Source organism: Theropithecus gelada, chromosome 3 (genome assembly GCF_003255815.1).
Source record: "Theropithecus gelada isolate Dixy chromosome 3, Tgel_1.0, whole genome shotgun sequence".
Classification (NCBI taxonomy): domain Eukaryota; kingdom Metazoa; phylum Chordata; class Mammalia; order Primates; family Cercopithecidae; genus Theropithecus; species Theropithecus gelada.
Window position 1 is genome coordinate 83,225,485 of NC_037670.1, and position 21,626 is coordinate 83,247,110.

General features: G+C 43.7%; 1 protein-coding gene and 1 pseudogene across 3 annotated transcripts; both read right to left on the reverse strand.

Annotated features, from left to right (window-relative positions):
- Positions 1-5,611: 5,611 nt before the first annotated feature.
- On the reverse strand, positions 5,612-9,132 carry PRR15 (proline rich 15). Of its 3 annotated transcripts, none has more exons than XM_025379653.1 (2): positions 8,566-9,132; positions 5,612-6,718 (listed from the first exon to the last, which is right to left on the reverse strand). In XM_025379653.1, exon 2 carries the CDS (start codon positions 6,576-6,578, stop codon positions 6,189-6,191), a length of 390 nt encoding a protein of 129 aa, XP_025235438.1. In that variant the 5' UTR covers positions 6,579-6,718; positions 8,566-9,132; the 3' UTR covers positions 5,612-6,188. The 3 variants fall into 3 exon arrangements, with proteins under 3 accessions (XP_025235438.1, XP_025235436.1, XP_025235437.1); XM_025379651.1 differs by having other exon boundaries at positions 5,612-6,723; XM_025379652.1 differs by lacking the exon at positions 8,566-9,132 and adding an exon at positions 7,179-8,095 and having other exon boundaries at positions 5,612-6,723.
- An 11,325-nt stretch (positions 9,133-20,457) lies between these two features.
- LOC112621633 lies at positions 20,458-21,108 on the reverse strand (annotated as a pseudogene).
- Positions 21,109-21,626: the final 518 nt, after the last annotated feature.

The window sequence follows — 21,626 nt, forward strand, 5'->3', positions numbered from 1 at the left end:
TATACTTGTTCAAATTACTATGTGGCTTCTCTGTCCTGATTGGACTCTGACTGATTCACAACCCCCAGACATTTCTCTACCAGGCAGACATAACCTGCTTCCCCAAAGGAAAAAAGATTGTGGCCCTGCTAAGAGCTACATGCTAGCTGCTTGTTCTATCTGAAGGGTCTACTTCCTTGTAGATTAACCAGGAGTTCATGAAAGTTCATAAGGAATGAACATTGCCCCCCTGAATTTTCCTGAGCCCCATGACTAAAATGGCAGAGAGACATGAGATCATATTTATATGCTATAGTTCCTGCTGGGGGATAACACAGGCTTGAATGTACTACTCATAGATGTGTCTCGACAGCGTGATCAGATCTGCTTGGGAGAAGGAGGCCCATAGCAGTTAAATAGAAAGAGCTTCTTGAATCTTGAAGGCTGATTGAGGATTTGCTAGGCAGGTGGTGGGGAAAGAACATGCCCAATAGAGGCAACAGGATTGACAGATGTTTGCAGACATGGCAAGGCACAACCATGCATCAGGGGTTGTCTGTCATGTGGAATAGCTGGACATGGTGAAGGGGTTTGACCTTATCCTGCAGGATTTCGAACAGAGTATGGAGAAGAGTGAAGAAACAGTTGTCTTCAGGCCCCTGTGCCTGGAGGGAATGAATTCCTGACCTAGGACATCAACGGGAATGGAAAAAATGAGTTTAAACAGAGTAGACAATCAGGTTGGTTGACAGAATTTTGGACCCTGAAGAGCTAGTTATGAGGAACAAATGAAGTAATAGACATTACTATTATGTTACTATTTGTTATATGACATTACTGTAATGACAGTACAGTGGTGGTGGCATCCATAATGCCGTTTATACTTCTCAGCCTTCCCTCCCATCACCCCACCTAACAATCAGTACTGGACAGCTGGTGCCTTTTTTTTTTTTCAAAGTAAACAATGAACATTTTATGGGTTTACTTTTACAATGAGTTGCTCAGAATAGGAGAATACTAAACCAGAGTTTTAGAGCAGGAATATAAACTAATTCCCCAGTTTTACACAAGAGTAGACTAACACCCCTATCGCCTAAGATTTACCTAAGAGCAAGTCAGAAAGAGGACTATATTCAGGTGTCTTGAAAACTGCAGTTTTCTGCTGCTATCCTTGTGAGGTATCAATCAAGGGGTATGCTTACTGACTGGCTGCTAGAAAGAAATGCCTAATTCAGTATATTTATAACTCAAGGAAAATTCCTTCTTCCTTTTTTTTTTTTTTTCTTTTTTTGAGACAGAGTGTCGCTCTTGTTGCCCAGGCTGGGGTGCAATGGTGCGATCTTGGCTCACTGCAACCTCCACCTCCTGGGTTCAAGCGATTCTTCTGCCTCAGCCTCCTGAGGAGCTGGGATTACAGGTGTGCACCACCATGCCCAACTAATTTTTATATTATTAGTAGAGACGGGGTTTTACCATGTTAGCCAGGCTGGTCTCGAACCCCTGACCTCAGGTAATCCACCTGCCTTGGCCTCCCAAATTACTGGGATTACAGGCGTGAGCCACTGCGCCCAGCCACAGGAAAATGTCTTCTTAAATGTCACATGGAGGTCCAGCATTGGTCCCATAATCCCTACTCAACCAGCAGGTGAATCAGTGTCTGGTTCTTCTTAGGGTTAGGGATCTTCAGTTTCTTTAAACTGAAGCTTCCTGATTTTAGGGCCATAAATTTTTATCTCCTGTGTAAACAGTCTTGTTCCACACCTCAGAAATAAAGACACTCCATTCATGGACCTTATTATTGTAGAAGATTATGCCAACAACTTTGACATGATAATTATGGGTCTATCATTTCATCATCTGTAGTACAATTTTGTTTGAAAGCACAGCTGATTTCCTTGCTTTGAATTCCCAGAAGGACTGCTTTTATTCCACTGCCCATCTTACTTCTCATGGTTGACAGCTATTGCCATTTCTAAATAAATGGTCAACTGTCTTCTTCTAAGGCAAGGTCCAATAGTTTCCTTACATCCTATCTGCTTAGTGGTCATCTTCTCACCATGAACACTGTTCATCCCATGTTGCAAATCTGCATGGTCTTCTTCTAACAAAGTGATTGGCAACACACTGTGCCTGCAGGAGTCTGGGGAGACCCATGGGCCTCCTAGCAGCCCCTCTTCTGTGTCCCTGGGACTCATGGGAATGCATGTGCAATGGCTTGGGGGCAAGGTAAGAATGGGGTCAGGGAGTACAAAGAACAGGTAAGAAGAAACATCCTGCAATGAGACAGCCAGCCCATCAGTGACAAACTTTGCTGTAGGTTCCACACTTGTTTCTAGTCTACGATATTTATTTTTTGTTTTGTTTTGCTTTTTATTTTTGAGACAGGGTCTTGCTCTGTCGCACAGGCTGGAATGGAGTGGCGCAATCTCGGCTCACTGCAGACACGACCTCTGGGGCTTTAACAATTCTCCCACCTTAGCTTCCCAAAGTGCTGAGATTACAGGTGTGAGCCATCACACCCAGCCTTAGACTATGGTATTTGTATGTTGACATCCAAATGTATAAAATATCTCTGGTCCCACTTTTTACTTGTCATGGAGGTAAACATTAATTTATCTCAACAAACAATCTCCCACATTTCTGTTATAATAAAACCCTCTAAAAATAAAACAGACTTGAAGAAATCCGTCTTCCTTACTATATCATGCTAGCTTTTTATGTGCTTGTTTCTAGTCTGATTGACACTTCTCAGCTGGGGAAAAAGAATATTCTTTCTTTTTTCATAAAAGGTCTCTTGGGGTCACTGGATATAAGTGTCCTTTCACTTATTTCTTTCAAGTTTACCTTTCCTTTGAAATTCTGTCTGCTCATTTTTAGTATTTGCTTCTTTCAAAGCACCCAAATATTCTTCTGCGCATCTCGGGAAAAGCACTATTTTTGACAAAGCTTTTAGTCAATGCTCATTAGGTTTCTATTTCCCTTCTAAGGACTTGGCAGGACTAGAATTGCTGAGTTCACATAATATTTCAAAGCAGCAAAAATATTTCCAGGTGTTATACTAAAGCAGAACATCCTAATTGCATATGTAAAATCGGGTTTGTGCTTTTGAAATGCAAGTCAGAATGTGCTGAACAATAGAAGTACAGACACAAAGAGACGTTCAGGTGACCTGTAATATGAGTCACTGCCCAGGCACCGATTTTGCAAGGAGAGTCACTGGGGCAAAAACTACCCTTTGTATATAATTATAGTGGTTACAAAAGTATTTAGCAAATACACTGCTAGAGTTTTGTTCCTTTTTTTCCCGTATCTTTGGAAGCACAGTGTTAAAATTTCTGAAATGGCTTCCAAATTTGTGAGTGAAATTTCATTTGTAAGATAATTTAAAGAAAAGTCTGACTGCAAATTTAACATTTTTTTTAACTATAAATTATCTCAAGGTTTAAAACATTTAAATCTGTATATATTATTGGAATGTAATTAAACATCTCTAAAGCACACAAATCCCAGCAAGACATATCAAGGCTGATATTCTCTCATCTTCCTTATGATCTTTCTATCCCACCAATTTTGCTTGGTTTCTGATTTCACTAAGTTGGGATTAAATCAGTGTATTCCTCCCACTGCATAATTTAGGACTGCTTTAAAACGATGTAATTACAAACCTCAGTGGCAGATTGTGAATTGCATTCACTGTCATAACTGCATTAGCATGGTTTAAAATTCTCTCAGAACAGTGGGGTGAAGATGTTATGTTAATACGGTAATAAGTTCTATTGCTCTACTCTATGTCTGCTATTGATTATCTGCAGCAATTGTAGATTTGGATGGGATCCAAAATGAGACACAGAACCTTGAAACTTGCCAATGTTTTGTTCATCTACGGTAATTTTAAAGAAAAAAGTTCTTTAAAACAATAAAACTGGATGAAAGGGTTAGTATAGGATTTTAAACTTATGTAATTGCAGACTTAATTTTATAAATAGGTAGAGTCCTGATCTATTGGTCTTCCTGAAGCAAGGAGAGAACATTTTGGGTAGTTACCTACTCTAATTCTGATTACTTTCTACAGAGTGAAATTAAAATACTTTTTGAGCATTTTCCAAAGCCTTATTTGACAACATTTCCTATATTCACTCCCATTGCTCTGCCAACCCACGATCCTGTCCCTTATCATGAATTCCTTTTTCATGCCAAGTCTCAATTCCCTCTTCTTTTTCTGAATCTAGAGATGGTAGGCCCATTTAAACTGAATATAGTCTTCCTCATCCAGGAAGCCCACCTGGATGAGATTTTGGTCACATACTTTCCAGTTTTAAGTATACAATGAAAATGTCTTTTCATGCTTAAAAAAGCCCTCTTACATACTTTCTCTTTTAATTTAAGATGCTCATAACTTCTAGATAAACACTTTCCTTTAGTGTAAGGCCTTTGGTATTTGGAAACTCATGTATCAAAATTAGCTCTATTATTCTGCTGGTACCGAAGCTTGATTCATTAATTCATTTCAGCCATCTTCACCAAATTTCTTTAATTTCTTTGAACAATTGACATGTTTTGCTACTTTATAAATTACTAATTTGGGAGAAACAAAAAAATAGCTTGTCTACATATAAAAATCGAGAAGCTATAATTAAGTTCCTGCTTGTCATTATCTACAAAGATATACACTTTGATCAATATAATTTCCCTGCCATGCGTTTCTGGGTGTTTATAAATGAACTGCATTGTGGTGGGAAAAGATCCCAGTGCCTCTTAACGACTACAATAACTCTCTTGTAATTTTCTCAAAGCAAATGGTATTCGTTTACTCTTCTTGAAGTTCATAATAAAAGCAAACAGATTTTTGTTAAGAATCTTCAGGTTGGTAGATCTAAAGGGTCTGAAACTAGATAAATGCATACTTTAAAGAAATAAGCTTTTAAAGCAAAGAGGGTAGGGGAAAAGCCCCCACCTCTTTAGCTGCACAGAGTTCAGTCTTTTTTTTTTTTTTTTTTTTTGAGATGGAGTCTCGCTCAGTTGCCTAGGCTGGAGTGCAGTGGCACGATCTCAACTCACTGCAACCTCCACCTCCCAGGTTCAAGCAATTCTCCTGTCTCAGCCTCCCAAGTAGCTGGGACTACAGGTGCCTGCCACCACGCCCGGCTAATTTTTGTATTTTTAGTAGCGACAGGGTTTCACCTTGTTGGTCAGGCTGGTCTTGAACTCCTGACCTCAGTTGATCCACCTGCCTAGGCCTCCCAAAGTGCTGGGATTACAGGCGTGAGCCACCGCACCTGGCCTTGTTTTTTTTATTTTAGACAATCGTAAGTTTAACAATGGATACTGAAAGGGATGTATTACTAGCATCGTAACTTACTATAGTCTATGAAAATGCACTGAATTTAGGAATAATGAATTGGTACCTCTCTCCCTTCCTTGAATTTGGCTGATAAATAGGGATATCTGGCTAACAGGTTCCAGTCCGGGTGTCGCTGGTTTCCAGAAATGTTCTCTTCCCTGCAGCTTTCCAATAATCACTGTTATGTTGTGTGGCAAATGATTAACTCTCACCTCGGACTTTGCATGCCCGCTTTTAAGTATGATGGGTTTCAGTCTTGGAATGGAAAAAATACAAAAGTCACCTTAAGTCTTACAGTGCAAGGGTTTTAATAGTCCACACTAAAATAGGCAGTACAGTTTTGTAGTTTAACATTAAAAGCAATCCTGCCTTACCTTACAATGCTTCTACTTAAGAATGCTTCTTCCTCCCCCACTCCTTCACTTAAGGTATACATCTACGGAGGTACCCCTAAAGTGCATTTCTCAGGCATTAAAAACAGCACTGTGATTTGCTTTCCACAGAGTCCTAAATAACAGCCATCTTCATTTGAGAGGCTACAGAGTTCAAGCTGAGCTGTGACAGGAGCCAGGGGGCCAGGGTCCCAGAATAGCTTTTTGAAAAAAATAATTATGCCACCCTCCTTCGCGGCAGGTATCTTCTCTTACCACAAATAAATATTTAATGCATCCTTGGAGTCATGAAATATTCAGAACCCAATTGACACTTCAATTTCCAGAAAAATAAAATCATGAAGGCATTGTGTAAATATTCTGAATTTTGTGGAATGAGAAGACACGTAAGGGGGTGGGCCTGAAGTCTCGGATTTGGAACTGGGGGCTTGGGGTAGTGCTGGGTAGACAGTCTTGGAGCGCGAAGGCTATTGGGGCTATTGCTTGTCCTCGTGGGGGTCACCAGGGAAGCCTGCCTCCTCCGGGGACCTGCCCGCCTCCGGGAGCAGCGTGGCGCGCACTTTCCTCTTCTCCTTAAAGCGGCCGGAGCGCGAGATCTTCAAATTGCGGCGGCTGCTGCCGGATTTGTCCCCGTATAACTTGTCTGGTTTGGGAGGCTCGCCGGCGCCCCCGAGGAGATTGGGGTGCTGATTCTCCCGGGAGCTGCTGGTGCAGTCCGGGCTGGGCGGCGCAGGTGGCGTGGGCTCCCCCGGAGCGGGCTGGGCTGGAGGCTGCACCCCCACTGCAGCTTCCTTGCTTTTCTTCCTGCTGTTCGTGAGCGATTTCCACCAGGGGCCCGAGCTGCCCGCACTGCCGCTGTCGGCCATGGCCGGAGGGCCTAGGGGCTCCCGGCACCCAGATGGAAGGGCCAAGGCGGCCCCTCCCTCCACGTGGTCTCCGGCCGTTCACTCCACCCCTTCCCCGGCTTGCCACACGTGGGCTGCGGGGTGGATGCTGAGGCAGCGGCCTGTGCTGGGGAAGAAAACAAAACTTGGTTACTGCGTTGGTTGAAGTCATGTGCCCCCCAGTCCCATTTCCTCTCCCTTGTGCTGTCTGGCACCGGATCGGCTAGGGTGGAGAGACCCAATCCCGTAGCCACGTAGCCCACATTAGAGTTAGACGCCACCGCACCCCGTAGGGTGCCGGTGGAAGTGTTTTTCAGGGCACCATCATCTGGTCTCCAGGCTGACCCTTGAACTCTTTGGCTTCAACCTTTGCCTTGCCTTCAGGGGAAGTGCAGTGCAGTGGTCAGGGTGCACGGGGCGGGGGGGGGGGGGGGGGGGGGGGGACCCAGGGGACGTACCCAGCCCTCTGGATCAACCCGTCTGGAGAGGGAAAATGACCTGCCCTGTCCACACTGCTTGACTGTAGATGGATGCCCAAAGGTGACCCATCCGGTCCAGGGTGGCCTGCCTTTGGATGAGCACTTGGGAGGAGGGCGCTGGGAACCAAGTGCATCCTCTCTACAGGTGAACGGTGAGTATTAATTAGTCCATGGTCAAACAGTCAAATTTCCCTGCAAGATTTGCTCCCGTCGACTTTCGTCCCAGGAGCCTTTTCGATGAGATACTTAGGAGAATTTATATCCCAGCAGGAGAGAAGGACAAGCTTATGGTATTTTTGTTTTGGTTCTTTTAAATTCTGCTTTTGACCACTTCTGCCTTGTGACTTTCAAAGAAGCATGTCTAGACTTAACTTCCCTTGAAAACCGCCATCCTAATTCTTCCTTTTATTCCCCAGAGCCCAATCTTGCGTCTTTTTGAAGTCACCCCCGGCTGACGGTTGAGATGAAGCCAAGCGGTATCAAATGGCCTCTTCCCTTAGTTTTGTATTAAAATATGCACCGAGTCTGTACGACGCAGCTCAACTCGGGAGAATTCCAGTTACAAAGTAAAGGCTTCTCTTCTTTTCCTTGTGCAATTCCCTCCTCCCAAGGAGAAAGAACGCAACCAGGAACTCCGAAACAACGTGCTTCTTCCCCAAGCTTCTAAGACCCCCCCGCCTCTGCGAAGCGAAAGGCCGCTTCTGAGCACTTAAGGTGCTGGTACAGCAAGCAAGACTCTCAGCCCACTTTCTGTGCGGGGTCTCTTGGGCGCAGCCACCAGCAACGCGCAGGATTCGCCTGCGCCGCGGCTCACTTCCAGGTTTCCGCTCGGCTTCTTCCCAGCCCACGCGCCGGGCGCTCCTGGGATTGGCGAACGCGCTGGAGAGGGAAACTTCGGCGGTGTTTGTTGTAGGAGGTTCTCCTCCCGGAACCGCCAGGGAGAGGAAGTCTGATCGCCTACGGGAGGCGGCGGGGCGGCCTCGGCTGCGCCCCGAAACCGCTGCACCAGCTCCTCCCCAGGATGCCCTGAGGACACACTCGGGCAGCGACTTGAAAACAATACAAGAAAAAACGGCCAAAAGTTCTTTCGGTACAAAAGGCACCCACGCCCTAAGGCACAATTAGTAACTGCGTCTGCAAACATCCCATTCACTCCTACTTTGCAGATCGGAAAAGCAACCCCTACCCCCAAGTCATTTACTAACAGTGGTGGGAAGGTGTCCGGATGCTGCTTTCTCTCCTCTAACCTACAATTTCTTCTTCACAATTATCAACTTTGTGAGCACGGAAGGGCTTTGTACGAATTGCGCAAGGAAAAGATGGCAAATTACGCAAAAGCACAGAAAACGGAGTTCTGGAGCGTCCGTGGTTTTCAGCCTCTCTTAGGGCGCCGGGAGGCGGGTACCTGGGAGGTACCAGGCAGCACCCCAGGGTGACCCCCGGCGTCAGGCTCTCTCTCGGCGGACGCCGAACCACCCCCAGTCGCTCACCTGCTCGGGCTTCACAGGACCCGGAGGCCCCGCGCGGTGAACGCGGCCGACAGCACGGAGGGGGCGCGCTTGGATCAACTTGGAAGCCGGGGCTCGAGTTCCTGGGCGCAGACTTGGAGAGGTCAGGCTTCTGGAAAGTGTACAGGTCGGAATTACCGCAGCCCAGCTAAATCAAGTGCTGCTGCTGGTCTCCTCGGGCACCTCCAATTTCTGTGCGCTGCGGCGGAAGCCCGGGGCTCGCAGCGCAGTCTGTTCAGGTCGGAGGGGGCGGCGGCGAGGGGCTGCCAGACTCGCTGCCGGGGGTGAAGGTCCAGGCCAGCTTTCCGGTCTAGTAGTGTTTCATTCGCCGGCGCGTCCCTCTTCCCTGCTAGCACCGCCCGGGAGCCGGCTGAGAGATGGGACCCTGGCTGTTCACTCTGGCGCATCGAACTTGCCTGCGTGTCCGTAGGAACGCAGAAAAGACATCTGCCCACCTGCTGGTTATTTGCCAAGTGATTTGGGAAACCAGAAGGCTGGGGCAGCTGGGGGAGAAAAGAAAATAACCCAGGAGGCGGTCACCGCTGCCACAGGTGCAGGTAGGAACTTCGCGTTCCCGCCCTCCAGGGGAGGAGATTGGATCAGGCGCCAGCCTTGAGGTGTTTGATTGGAGAAAAGCTGTGCAGCGCCGCTCCCCCGACCGACTCCTTGAGAAGAAACGGCGGAGACCTGAGGCCGAGGCCGTAGGTGGGCTCGGCTGGGTGAAAATTGCCGCAGCAGCTCTCCCTTGGCCCCTTCCCGGTTTATTTTCCCCTTGCTTTCCGGGTCCCAGGATCCCAAGTTTTGTAACTCACGGGAGCGAATCCACACCCGAGCAAAATGTTCGCGTGTTTCAGGCGCTCTTAGTTGAAAGGCTGTAAAGTTATGAACAAGTCCGCTGTGTGCCAGTCAGGCGACGTTGCAGGCTCTTTCTGTGAATTAAGTCATTTATTTCTCACAGCAACCCTAGGAGGTAGGTGGTATTATTATCATTATTATTATTATTCTTACTCGACAGGGCGAGGAAACCCTAACACGGGAAAATGGTTGCTCAGGGTTGCCTGTCTGGTACGTGGCAGAGCAGGATTGGAACCCAGGGGGCCTGACTCTAGCTTTCACGGTCTTACCCACCGCAACCTGCCGGTCTGGAACTCTTAACACGACTCAGTGAGGATGTGAATTTCCTTCTTTCAGGCCTGGAAGTCCATGGACAGCCACCCCACGAGGGCAGTGTAAATCCAGCCCTGAGCCACTGCAGGAAGTGAACCAGGGGATTGCACTCCGGGTCACATAACAGTACTTCTTATTCGTTTGACATAAAGATATTGGCACAGGGCATTTTCACTAATGAAGGCAGAGGTGCAGCTTGCTTCATCTTCCAGGATGTTCTTCTCTTTCAAAAAACTATTTTGATGTTCCTTGAGCTCATATACAAGCATAACTCCTCTGAAGGACTGGGTGTGCAGCAACTGAGCATCTTTGTTGTGAAAACTTTTTGCATTATAAAAGCAGTGAAAGACAGCCGGGCAAGATAGCTCAAGCCTGTAACCCTAGCACTTTGGAGGCCAAGGCGTGTGGATCACATGAGGCCAGGAGTTTGAGACCAGCCTGGCCAACATGACAAAACCCTGTCTCTACTTAAGAAAAAAAAAAAAAAAAAGGCAGTGTAGTGGTGCACGCCTGTATTCCCAGCTATTGGGGAGGCTGAGGCACGAGAATCACTTGAACCTGGGAGGTAGAGGTTGCAGTGAGCCGAGATCCTGCCACTGCACTCCAGCCTGGGTGACAGTGAGACTCTGTTAAAAAAAAAAAAAAAAGAAGAAAGAAATAGTGAAAGACATACTGCCTAACTCAAATACTCAAATAATTTGCAATATAGAATTAGTAGAAAAAATTTTTATAGTATTTCAATTTGTGAAAGGTAAAAATATGAATATATTTTTTACTTTTTAGTTTGGGATTCTTTGAATTTTTTATGATATGCACAGCACAGGGTATTTGGAAGTCATGCATTTTTGTATGTTTCTCGGGATTAGTTTTAGAACATAAACATTCAATCACAGCACCAGGATTGAACAAAGGCAGAACTTTGAGGGGAGAATGGGATAAGTCATCATAGTGCCATTACTTTACAGATGAAATTGAATCATGGAGGAATGCCCTTGTCTGGGGAGTCATCACCACTAGGAAGCTATGGAGCTGGGTTTTTACATTGTTTGTTGAGCATATGGGTGAAAGAATAAAAAAAATTAGGAAAATAAAATAAGTTCTGCCAGTTGGCTCCTCAAGTGTGATTTGAACAAAAGGGCCAACATGTTAGTAATAAACGAACCTCTACTAACTGCTGAAATTAACAAAAAACATTGATTATTTTAAGTGCCCTTCCTCATTTATATTTAGCAACTTTGAACTTAGTAACAACATGTTACAAATAACCCTTGTGTACAGGGAGGACATTCAAGGAGAGACGTGAAAACTGAGGAGAGATTAGCTGAGATGCAGAATGGGTGAGCATTTCAGATGGAGGAAATAGCATGTGCAACAACTTGGAGGTGTGAGGAAATTGAGGTTTCTCGAGAGGCAAAGAGCAGGTGCGTGTGATCTAAGTAAGGAGAGGGAGCTGAAGCTGGAGAGGTGGGTGTGACCAGACCATTCAGGACCACAATCCACTAAAGAGGAAGAACATGGTAAGATTCGCAGTTAAATGTGGTGCCACGGTGTATAAGGAATGAATGAGGCTGGGCGCGGTGGCTCACGCCTGTAATCCCAGCACTTTGGGAGGCCTAGGCGGGTGGATCACGAGGTCAAGAAATCGAGACCATCCTAGCCAACATGGTTAAACCCCGTCTCTACTAAAAATACAAAAATTAGCCAGGTGTGGTGGCGTCCTTCTGTAGTCCCAGCTACTCAGGAGGCTGAGGCAGGAGAATCGCTTGAACCCGGGAGGTGAAGGTTGCAGTGAGCCAAGATCGCACCACTGCATTCCAGCCTGGTGACAGAGCTAGACTCTATCTCAAAAAAGAATGGGCCAGGCTCAGTAGCTCACGTTTGTAATCCCAGCACTTTGGGAGGCCGAAGTGGGAGGATTGCTTGAGCCCAGGTATTTGAGACCCACCTGGGAAACATGGTGAAACCCCCATCTCTACAAAAAATAGAAGAAATTAGCTAAGTGTTGTGGTATGAGCCTGTAGTCACAGCTGCTTGTGGTGAGGTGGGAGGATCACTTGGGCCCAGGAGTTCCAGGCTGCAGTGAGCTATGATTGCACCACTGCACTCCAGCCTGGGCAACAGAGAAAGACTCTCTCAAAAAAATTAAAATAAAATAAAATAGGTGGATGGTACAGGGGACAAAATGGGGCAATCAGGAAACCAGCTAAGAACTGCTGGGAGACTTCAGGTGGATATTCTGAAGGCTGTAGTACAGTGGTGGGAGTTGAAGTGGTGGGGATGAAGATAATTACGCGGATGCAATAGGAATGTTGGAGATAGAATCAACAGTGCACTTTAATTTAATTCCTACAAATAAGGAGATTGAGTTTGACTAGAAGCTGAGAAGGGAAATACTTTCACAGCCTTTCCTGTGACTAGGAGTGGCCATGTGATTCAGTTTTGGCCTATGGGGCTATAAGGAAGACTTCTGGAAATGCTTTTTCTCCAGATAAAGGACAGAACCTTCTGAGAGAACATCTTTTGCCACACCCTTGATGCTTGCATTTAAGCACAGCATGAGGATGTGACACCTGGTGTGGCAGCAGCCAGTGAGGCCGCAGGCATAGGAATAGGAGACGCCATGCTAAGGATGATGGCATGGGAGTGTGGAAGTGTCTGGGTCCTCGATTACACCATCCATTCCCTGAAGGAACCCTGGATCCACCTACCTGTGGACTTTTAGTTCAGTGAGATCGTACATATCCCTGTGGTTTAACCACAGATTTAAACACAGTTTTCTGTGTCTTGCAGCCAAACCCATTCCTACTTGGTAGGGACTATTCTAGTTAGAGGAAGAGAGGATGGTGTCCAAAAGGGAAAAAAGGTAATATTGTCACATTTTTTTGGACTAATATGAAAAGTTCTTCTCAGGAGGATTTAGTGAAATGTTAAAGTGATGGGCAAGTTTTTAGAGGCAGAGAATGCATCTGTAAAATTTTGAGTTAAGGGAATGAGTAGATCAACGCATGTGTAGTGCATGGATGAGTAAACTGGCGGTAAGACCAACAGGTGAAGTTAATCAGATTATCTGAGCTATCAATGTAATTTGACTTTTAAAGACAGCGTTAAACAATTAAGACTTATTTTTCTCCATTTTTGCATCTAGAACTGTTTTAATCTCTCCCACCAACACACACACACACACACACACACACACACACACACACACACACACGGTTAGTATTACAAATATAGTTGTGTTCTGTAACTATTGATCCAGGAATCATATTGTTTGGTTCTATAAGGAGGACATGGTCTGGCCCTACAGCTCTGTATTTTTAAGCTAGACATCTTGCATGATAGATGCATTTAAAAGTTGACTCATCTATTTAGTTAATAGTAGATGACTTTTAATGTTATAATATTGACATGCTTTAACTGGACAAAGCTTACATTTCTTAATTTATCTTGTCATTTTTCAAAAATGTGTTGATGATTTGGGTAAGGACACATTTTTTCTTTTTCTTTTAAAAAATTAGCACAGGGCGTGGTGGCTCATGCCTGTAATCCCAGCACTTTGGGAGGCCGAGGCAGGCAGATCACCTGAGGTCGGAAGTTCAGGACCAGCCTGACCAGCATGGAGAAATCCCATCTCTACTAAAAATACAAAACTAGCTGGGTGTGGTGGTGCATACCTGTAATCCCAGCTACTTGGGAAGCTGAGGCAGGAGAATCACTTGAACCTAGGAGGCAGAGGTTGTAGTGAGCCAAGATAGCACCATAGCACTCCAGCCTGGGCAACAGAGCAAAACTCTGTCTCCAAAAAAAAAAAAAAAAAAAAAAAAAATTGCTTCTTTAAAAAAAATAAATTGAACCTTTAAGTGCAATAAATATACTCAAAGACAATAGAGAATGAATTATTAGAGGGCAAGCATTGCACTAGCAATTAAAGTCAGATTTTTACAGGTTAACACGGCATCTGCTATCCTAGCAAATCTGGCATTGAATGGTAGGTTGGGAAATGTATTATCGTCCTTTTAAGCATTTGGAACTAGGGAATGCTTGGGAACTAGGCAAAGAGAAAAACAAGATGAGAAATTTAAAGAAATATAGAAATCTAGCTAATCAAAATGAAGAAAATAAGAATCACCTGTGTTCTTTTCATTCCAGGATGACCCTGGTTAATGTTTTGGTGTTATTCCTTTTGAGCTTTTTGCCACTTATTTTCATGTTTACTCTTCGTTTTTTCCTTTCCCTGCCTTTCTTCATTCCTTTCTTCTGTGGACTCTTCCATCTTTTGGAAATTAGGCATGTATCTCTCCTGTCCTTTTCCTTTATAGTCATCAATGTATGAGTAGTTTATGATTTCTTTTTTTCTTTCTGTTTATATGCATCAGTGTCGTGGATTTAGAGAGTGGGGATGTTACCCATGCATGAAATTGGAATCCACTTTTTATAGCATCTCATCCTGTACCTTGTCAGGTTAACACAAATGCACATCTAGAGGTTCAAAAATGATAGTCACAAAACATTACTAATTATTTCAGTTCTACACATTTTCCCTGAGTGCTACTTGACCTAAGCAGGGCTGATTTATTCGCCCAATGCCACCTTTCTCTGCAGTTCAACACCAGCTGACTCTTTCTGACCCCACTTCTAGTCCCTGTGTCTCACGAGCCCTTTCCCTGAATCATAGGTCTCCAGGTCATCAGCCTCCCTGTTCACCCGTCTTAACAAATGGTCATCCAGTGTCTGTGATCAGTGCTGGGAATGAGGAACTCACTATCTGCTGAGTCAGCTGTTCCACAGAAGAGCATTGGGAGATACCTGTTGGTGCCTCTTTCTTAGAGTAACAGACCTCCTTGACCCTTCTCCATAGGAACCTATTGATATTTTTATTCTCCCTTTGTTAGTTCAACTCCCAGATGTGTCTTCTACACTTATTGTCTCCATTTTCTCACCCTAACTCCAATGTGGCATCTGCACGCCTCTCCCTCTAACATGGTTTCTCTAGGGTCCCTGGGCTTATAGGACATTTATCAGTCCTCATCTTTTTGACCTATCTATAACATCAACACTGCTGGCTCTTCCTGAAGACATTCACTGTTCTGTCTTCTTTTTCTCTCTGCCTGCTGCTTTGTCTCCTTTCCCAGTCTATCCTCTCCTTTCCTGTCATATTATGAATAAAGCTAAGCTTTGGAGCTGTTACCATGAGACAGATACCATGGTAGATGCTCTCCATGTATTATCTCATATAATCCTCCTAGCAACCACCAGCTATTTTACAGAGGATGTCAGTGGTACTCAGAGAGGGCAAAACAGCCTGTGGTTTGTAGAGCCAGGATTCAAAATCAGGCAGCCTGACTCCAGAGCTCAAGCTTCTCAACACTTCAGGATGTTAAGAGTTCTTGAGGTTCAGTCCTAAGTCCTTTTCTGGTCATCATTACTATGCCCATGGCTTCAGGTGTTATTTCTGTGAAGATGACTCTTGAATTTGTATCTTTAGCTTGAGCTTCTCTGAATTCCAGGTCTAAGTATTTAACTAGTTCTTTGACATTTCTGCTTGACTGTCTTAAAGGCACATCAAGCTAAATAAGTATAAAATAGGATGTCCCAACACTTTCTCCTTTTCTGCTACGTGCCCTTATTGCAGGTCTAAGTGACTGGTACCATATCTAGGCAGTAATGCAAACCCGAAACTAAGGTGTCTGTCTTGTCCATTTGGGCTGTTATAGCAAAACACCAAACACTGGCTGGTTTACCAACAACAGAAATTTGTTTCTCACAGTTCTGGAGGCTGGGAATTAAGATACCACCAGATTTGGTGTCGGGTGAAGACCCATGTTCTGATTCATAGATGGCTGTCTTGCTTTGTCTTCACAAAGTGAAAAGGGTGAGGGAGCTCTTTGGGGTCTCCTTTATAAGGATACTAATCGCATTCATGAAGGCTCAGCTTTCATGATCTAATCTCCTCCCAAAGGCCTCGCCTCCAAATACCATTGCATTGGGGATTGGGTTTCAACGTAGGAATTTTGGGTGGACATAACCGTTCAGTCTATAGCAGTGTCCTTCTTGGTTTCTCCCTCTGCTGAGTCTCACATCCAGTGTGTCCTAAAGCCTGTCAACTCTATTTCTTAAATGCTTCTTGCATCCAACTACCACCCTCCATTTCCATTGCTGCTCTGTAATCTAAACTATCATCTTCTCTCAGTTGCAACCACAACAACCTAACTTGAAACCCTCTATCCACTTTTGCCCTGCTTCATCCTGTATCTTATGGTACCCAGATTAACCATTTAACCTTACCTCCCTGCTTATAACCCCACAATGGTGTCCCCTTGCAAGTGGGATAATAACTGACGTGACTCATAAAGTCCTATATAATTATATATGGCCTATATAACCTAATCCTTCAGCCCCACCTCATTCCTCTCTTCCCCTCCAGCCACACTGACCTCTGCCACCCTCAGTGAAACATTCCTTGACAATCCCCTCAACCCCAACTAAACCATATGATACTTCCATAGCATAATTATTTAATGAAGATTGCTGTTCTTTATTCAGGGGTTTACATTTATTCTATTTTTGCTGTTTATTCCTTCTGGTATCTCATAGTTTCTATCTGAGAATACTTCTCTCTGAAATACATCCTTTAGATTTTCTTTAAGTGAGGATGGGCTGGTGGTGAGCTCTTTTTAGCTGTTTTCTGATATTTCATCCTAATTCTGGTATGATATTTTTGTTGTGTATAGAATTTTAGGTTGGCAGTTATTTCCTTTTAGTACATTGAATATGCATTATTTCACTGTCTTTAGGCTTACATTATTTCTGCTGAGAGGTCAGCTGTTAATTTGTCCATCTTTTGAAGGTGACTGGTACTTTCCCTCTGCTGCTGTTAAGATATTTTTTCTCCTTGCCTTGGGTTTTCTTTAGTATCACTGTAATGTGTCTAAGTATGGATTTCTTTTTATATTGTTCGGGATTATATGCTGCTTTTTTTCCTCTTCAGAATTTAAGACTTTATTTTCTTCTTCAATTTAAAGTAGAAGTACATTATAGTGTAGATCAGTTTCTTTTGCAAAATTACAAATTTCAAGAATCTTCCACTTCTTCATACTTTCTTTAAAAAAAAGACACAGGTGTCTTGCTGTGTTGCCCAGCTGGTCTTGAACTCCTGGCCTCAAGCAATCCTTCCACTTTGGCCTCTCAAAGTGTTTGGATTACAGAAATGAGCTACTATACCTGGTCTACTTTTTAATATTTTTCATGTTTTTAAAAATACATATGTTGCAATTAGGATTAAGTTTGGCTATTAAAGTGTGACTTAAGAGAGTAGGTCATTTCTCTCTCACGTAAGAGAAGGCCAGAGGTAAGCAGTGGCAATGTCTTTTCTGCCTGAGCAGCAGCAGTAGTCACAGGTTTAGAATGACATTGACACTCACAGGACCCAATAAGCCTTGTGGCATCCAATCTGACACCCTGTTCACTTAACTTTGAAAGATACAGAACAACATGGCAGCATGAGGCTTATTTCAGCAGGAGGTTTTACTCCAGCCTGCCAAGTGTCAGCTCAAATATAAGGCAACAAGATCATCCAGTGGATGCAGAAGCCACCTGGCTTAGAAGCTTCATGCTCCATGAGAACTAATACCTGTTGAGATAGCCCATGACTGTAATTTCCGGGAATCTTTACAATAAAGAACACTACACTTAAGGAATCTCAAAACTCATGGTTTTCGATGGGCACTTATAGTACGTGTCAGAGTCCTCTTGGTCCAGATACAGTTTACCAATAAGGGATCATCTTTAATCATAAAGATGATCCAGTATTGCCTAGTATCACAGCTGACATTCCATTATTACCTTGCCTAGTAGGCTTCCAGAGAAATGATGAAAGGCAAAGTCATTTTACCAGGGAAGAGAAAGGGCTTTGTTAACCCTTTACTCAGAGCAGTCCAGGGCAGTCTCGCATAATCCGAACCCAATCTTCTATCCTGCTGCTTTGCCACTCAAGAGTTTATTTCCAAGGTTGCTTTAAAGTCCAAGAATCCTGCTGGAGTTCTAGCTACCACATCCATGTTCTAGCAGGAAGAAAGAAGATGAATCTACCTGCTTCCTCTTATGCCTTTAAGTTTAAGAAAACTTTCTGGAAGCATCACTCAACACCTCTTATTTTTTTCTTGAGACAGGGTCTCACTCTGTTGCCCAGGCTGGAGTGCAGTGGTGTGAATACAGCTCACTGCAGCCTCAACCTCCCAGGCTCAAACAATCCTCCTACCTTAGCCTCCAGAATAGCTGGAACTACAGGCGTGCCCTACTATGCCTGGCTAATTTTTGTATTTTTTGTAGAGACAGGGTTTCACCATGTTCCCTAAGCTGGTCTTGAACTTCTGAGCTCAAGTGATTTGCTCATCTTGACCTCACAAAATGTTGAGATTACAGGTGTGAGCCACTGGGTCTGGCCCAACACTTCCAATTCCATGTCAGTGGCCAGAACTTAGTCATATGACCACATGAATCTATGGGGAAAGTGGGCACATTGCTAGTCCGAATAAGTTTTGGGATTCTGTTACAAAGAGAAACAGGGAGAACAGATAATTGAGTTGGGCATTTAGCAGCCTCTCCTATACATATATATGGTGGGAACAATAGCTTCTTATTAAATGCTGACATTAGGCTGGGCAAAGTGGCTTAAGCTTGTAATCCCAGAGCTTTGGGAGGCTGAGGTAGGAGGATTGCTTAGGGCCAGGAGTTCAAGACTAGCTTGGGCAACATCGTAAGCCCCTGTCTCTACAAAAAAAAAAAAAAAAAGAAGAAGAAAAAATTAGCTGACATGATGGCATGCACCTGTAGTTCCCAGTGACTCGAAAGGCTAAAGCAGGAAGACTGCTTGAATCCAAGAGTTCCAGGCTTCAGTGAGCTATGATGGCATCACTGCACTCCAGCTTAGGTGACACAGTGAGACCGTGTCTCAACAACAACAACAACAACAACAACAACAAAAAATATTGCTAATATGGTTTGGCTGTGTCCTCACCCAAATCTCATCTTGAATTTTATCTCCTATAATCCCCACCTGTTGTGGGAGGGAGCTGGTGAGAGGTAATTGAATTATACAGTGGATTTTTCCTGTGCTCTTCTTATGATTGTGAATAAGCCTCATGAGATCTGATGGTTTTATAAAGGGCAGTTCCTCTACACATGGCCTCTTGCCTGCAGCCATGTAAGATATGCCTTTGTTCCTCCTTCACCTTCCACCATATTGTGAGGCCTCCCCAGCCATGTGGAACTGTGAATCCATTACACCTCTTTTTCTTTATAAATTACCCAGGCTCAGGTTATGTCTTTATTCGTAGTGTGAGAATGGACTAATACAAAAGCTGAGACTAAAAAAGTCATATAAAACCTGGGAATATATATGTGTTTATGATTTGAAAATGCTTTTTATCAAGGTACCAATTAAATACAAGACTTTTTGAAGAAAAAAATTCCTCCTCCAGAACATTAGTTCTCTAACCCGTTAAAGTAGTTACATCTCCATCAATTGTGAGATGTGATTAATGTGAGGTGTGTTTTAACTATTTATTTCACCTAGGCTAAACTAGGTGAAATTGCTTTTTTTTGTAGTCATATACAAACAAATATTGACAATTTCATACAGCTCAACCTATAACAAAGTACCTATATTTGTGAATAATTTACTTAAAAAATACAAATTATCATAGATTTCAGTTACTGCCCTAATGAAATCACAATTACAGTTGAATTCCAGCAATCTTGCTTAAGTGAAAAAAGTGAATAGACAGCTGGAATTTTAGGAATTGCTTTATCTTTAAGCACTTCAAAATTCTTTTTCTGTTTCTAGATAAAATACATATTGTAGTAGACTGAAAAATGGTCTCCCAAAAGATTTCCATGCCCCAGCCCCTAGTTTTATGCCTGTGTATGCTAAATTACACAGCAAAAGAGACTTTGCAGATGGAATTAAGGTTATAGACCTTAAAATAGAGAAATTATTCAAGTGGGCCCAATGTAATGATAATCAAATGGACCTTTAAAAGTGGAATAGAAGACAAAAGGGTAGGTCAGAGAAAGGTATGATGAGGAAATAACAGGAAAGGGGACATGACCCACCATTGCTAGCTCTGAAGGAAAGGAGACCATGAGCCAAGGAATGCGGGCAGCCTCTGGAAGCCAGAAATGGCCCTCCGCTGGCAGACAGCAAGGAAACAAGACTTTGATTCTTCAACTGTAAAGAACTGAATTCTGCCACAACTGAATAAACAAGGAAATGGATTTATGGCCCCCTACCCTGCCCCCAGCCTCCATAAAGGAATGCAGTCCTGCCAGCATCTTGAATTTAGCTCAGTTAAGACCCGTGTCAGATTTCTGACCTACAAAACTATGATGATACGTTTTGTTGTTTTCAGCCACGGAGTTTGTGGTCATTTGTAACAGCTACAATAGAAAACTTATGTACTTACCTTAGTAAAACCTTGAATTTAAAGGACTCATCAGAGAACTGTCCCTAAAGTCATTTAAGCTGAGTTTAAAAAAATTCAATTCATGTCTGGTCCTGAGTGATTCTGGTAAAATAAGCTGTGATGTGACTGGATATGTGTATATAGTCAACAAAACACAATAAAATAGTGAACAACTGAAAGCTATACAGCTGATTATTTTTATATAAGAACACTAGAAAGCTCATAATGAGTTATGAGAAACATTTCATCTAGGAGGGATTTCTAAGGCAGCATCTTGAGTTTCTATAAACACAGAAACTTCTGTCTCAGAAGGGATGTCATGAAGAGGACCAGAATCCTCTATGTCCATGTGCAGCGGCTTCACCTGTTCACAACTCAGGTTTGAACTGTCTTTCATTTGAATCTTCCTTCCAGTTCCAAAGGTTTATCTGAGGCCAAAGCTATCACTTCTTCATCTTCATTTTTATGTGGAAAGCTACAAATCATGTTGGGTCTGGAAGAGAAATCCTTATCCTTGATTTGCAGCCATTCCACCCCACCTGTTTTCTCCTCCTTCCTTCTCTGTCGGAAGAGTTCTTGTCATGCTGACTTCTTCCCTGTATGGTACTTGTATTTTAGCACTGTGTACCCCTTGCCCTCTCTATCCACATGTTCAACATTTTCTTCAAATATAACACAGGTCCCAAGAGTGTCTTCAGACTCCCCAGCCAAGACATAGCTGTCCACTTGCAGAAAGGGCCTCTTGGTGTCAATTCTCAAAATTTTGCATTTATTTTCACATTTTGAGAGAAAGTCTGAATCAATAATTCCTGACAATTCCATGAGAACCAACTGTTCTCCCCCCTCCTTCCTCCTCTTCTCCATCCTCTGGATTCTGTTCCTCTGCTACTGCCATGGTCCCGCAGCTCTGGATTATAGGCTTCTTATTTCAGTTTTAGAAAATTTTCAACTATTATCTCTTCAAACATATTCTCCGCCCCATTCTTTTTTTTTTTTTTTTTTTTTTTGAGACAGAGTCTCACTCCTTCACCCAGGCTGGAGTGTAGTGGCGCAATCACAGCTCACTGCAGCCTCAACCTCCTGGGCTCAGGCGATCTTCCCACCTCAGCCTTCCGAGTAGCTGGGACTACAGGCACAAGGCGCCAAACCTGGCTAATTTTTTGTACTTTTTGTAGAGACAGGTTTTGCCATGTTGCCCAGGCTGTTCTTGATCTCCTGGGACCAAGCGATCTGCTAGCCTTGGTCTCCCAGAGTGCTGGGATTACAGGTGGGAGCCACCCAGCCTGGCCCTCTTTCTTTTCTTTTTCTGGAATCCCAATTAGACATTTGTTACACCTTCTCAGTCTACCCCACCGTGCTTCTTAACCTACTCTTTTTTATGTTTTCCCTTCTCTGGTGCATGCTAGAGAATTC

What these genes read in the sequence shown, in the direction of transcription:
- PRR15 (XM_025379653.1), bottom strand. Translation starts at nt 6,578, where the DNA reads ATGGCCGACAGCGGCAGTGCGGGCAGCTCGGGCCCCTGGTGGAAATCG.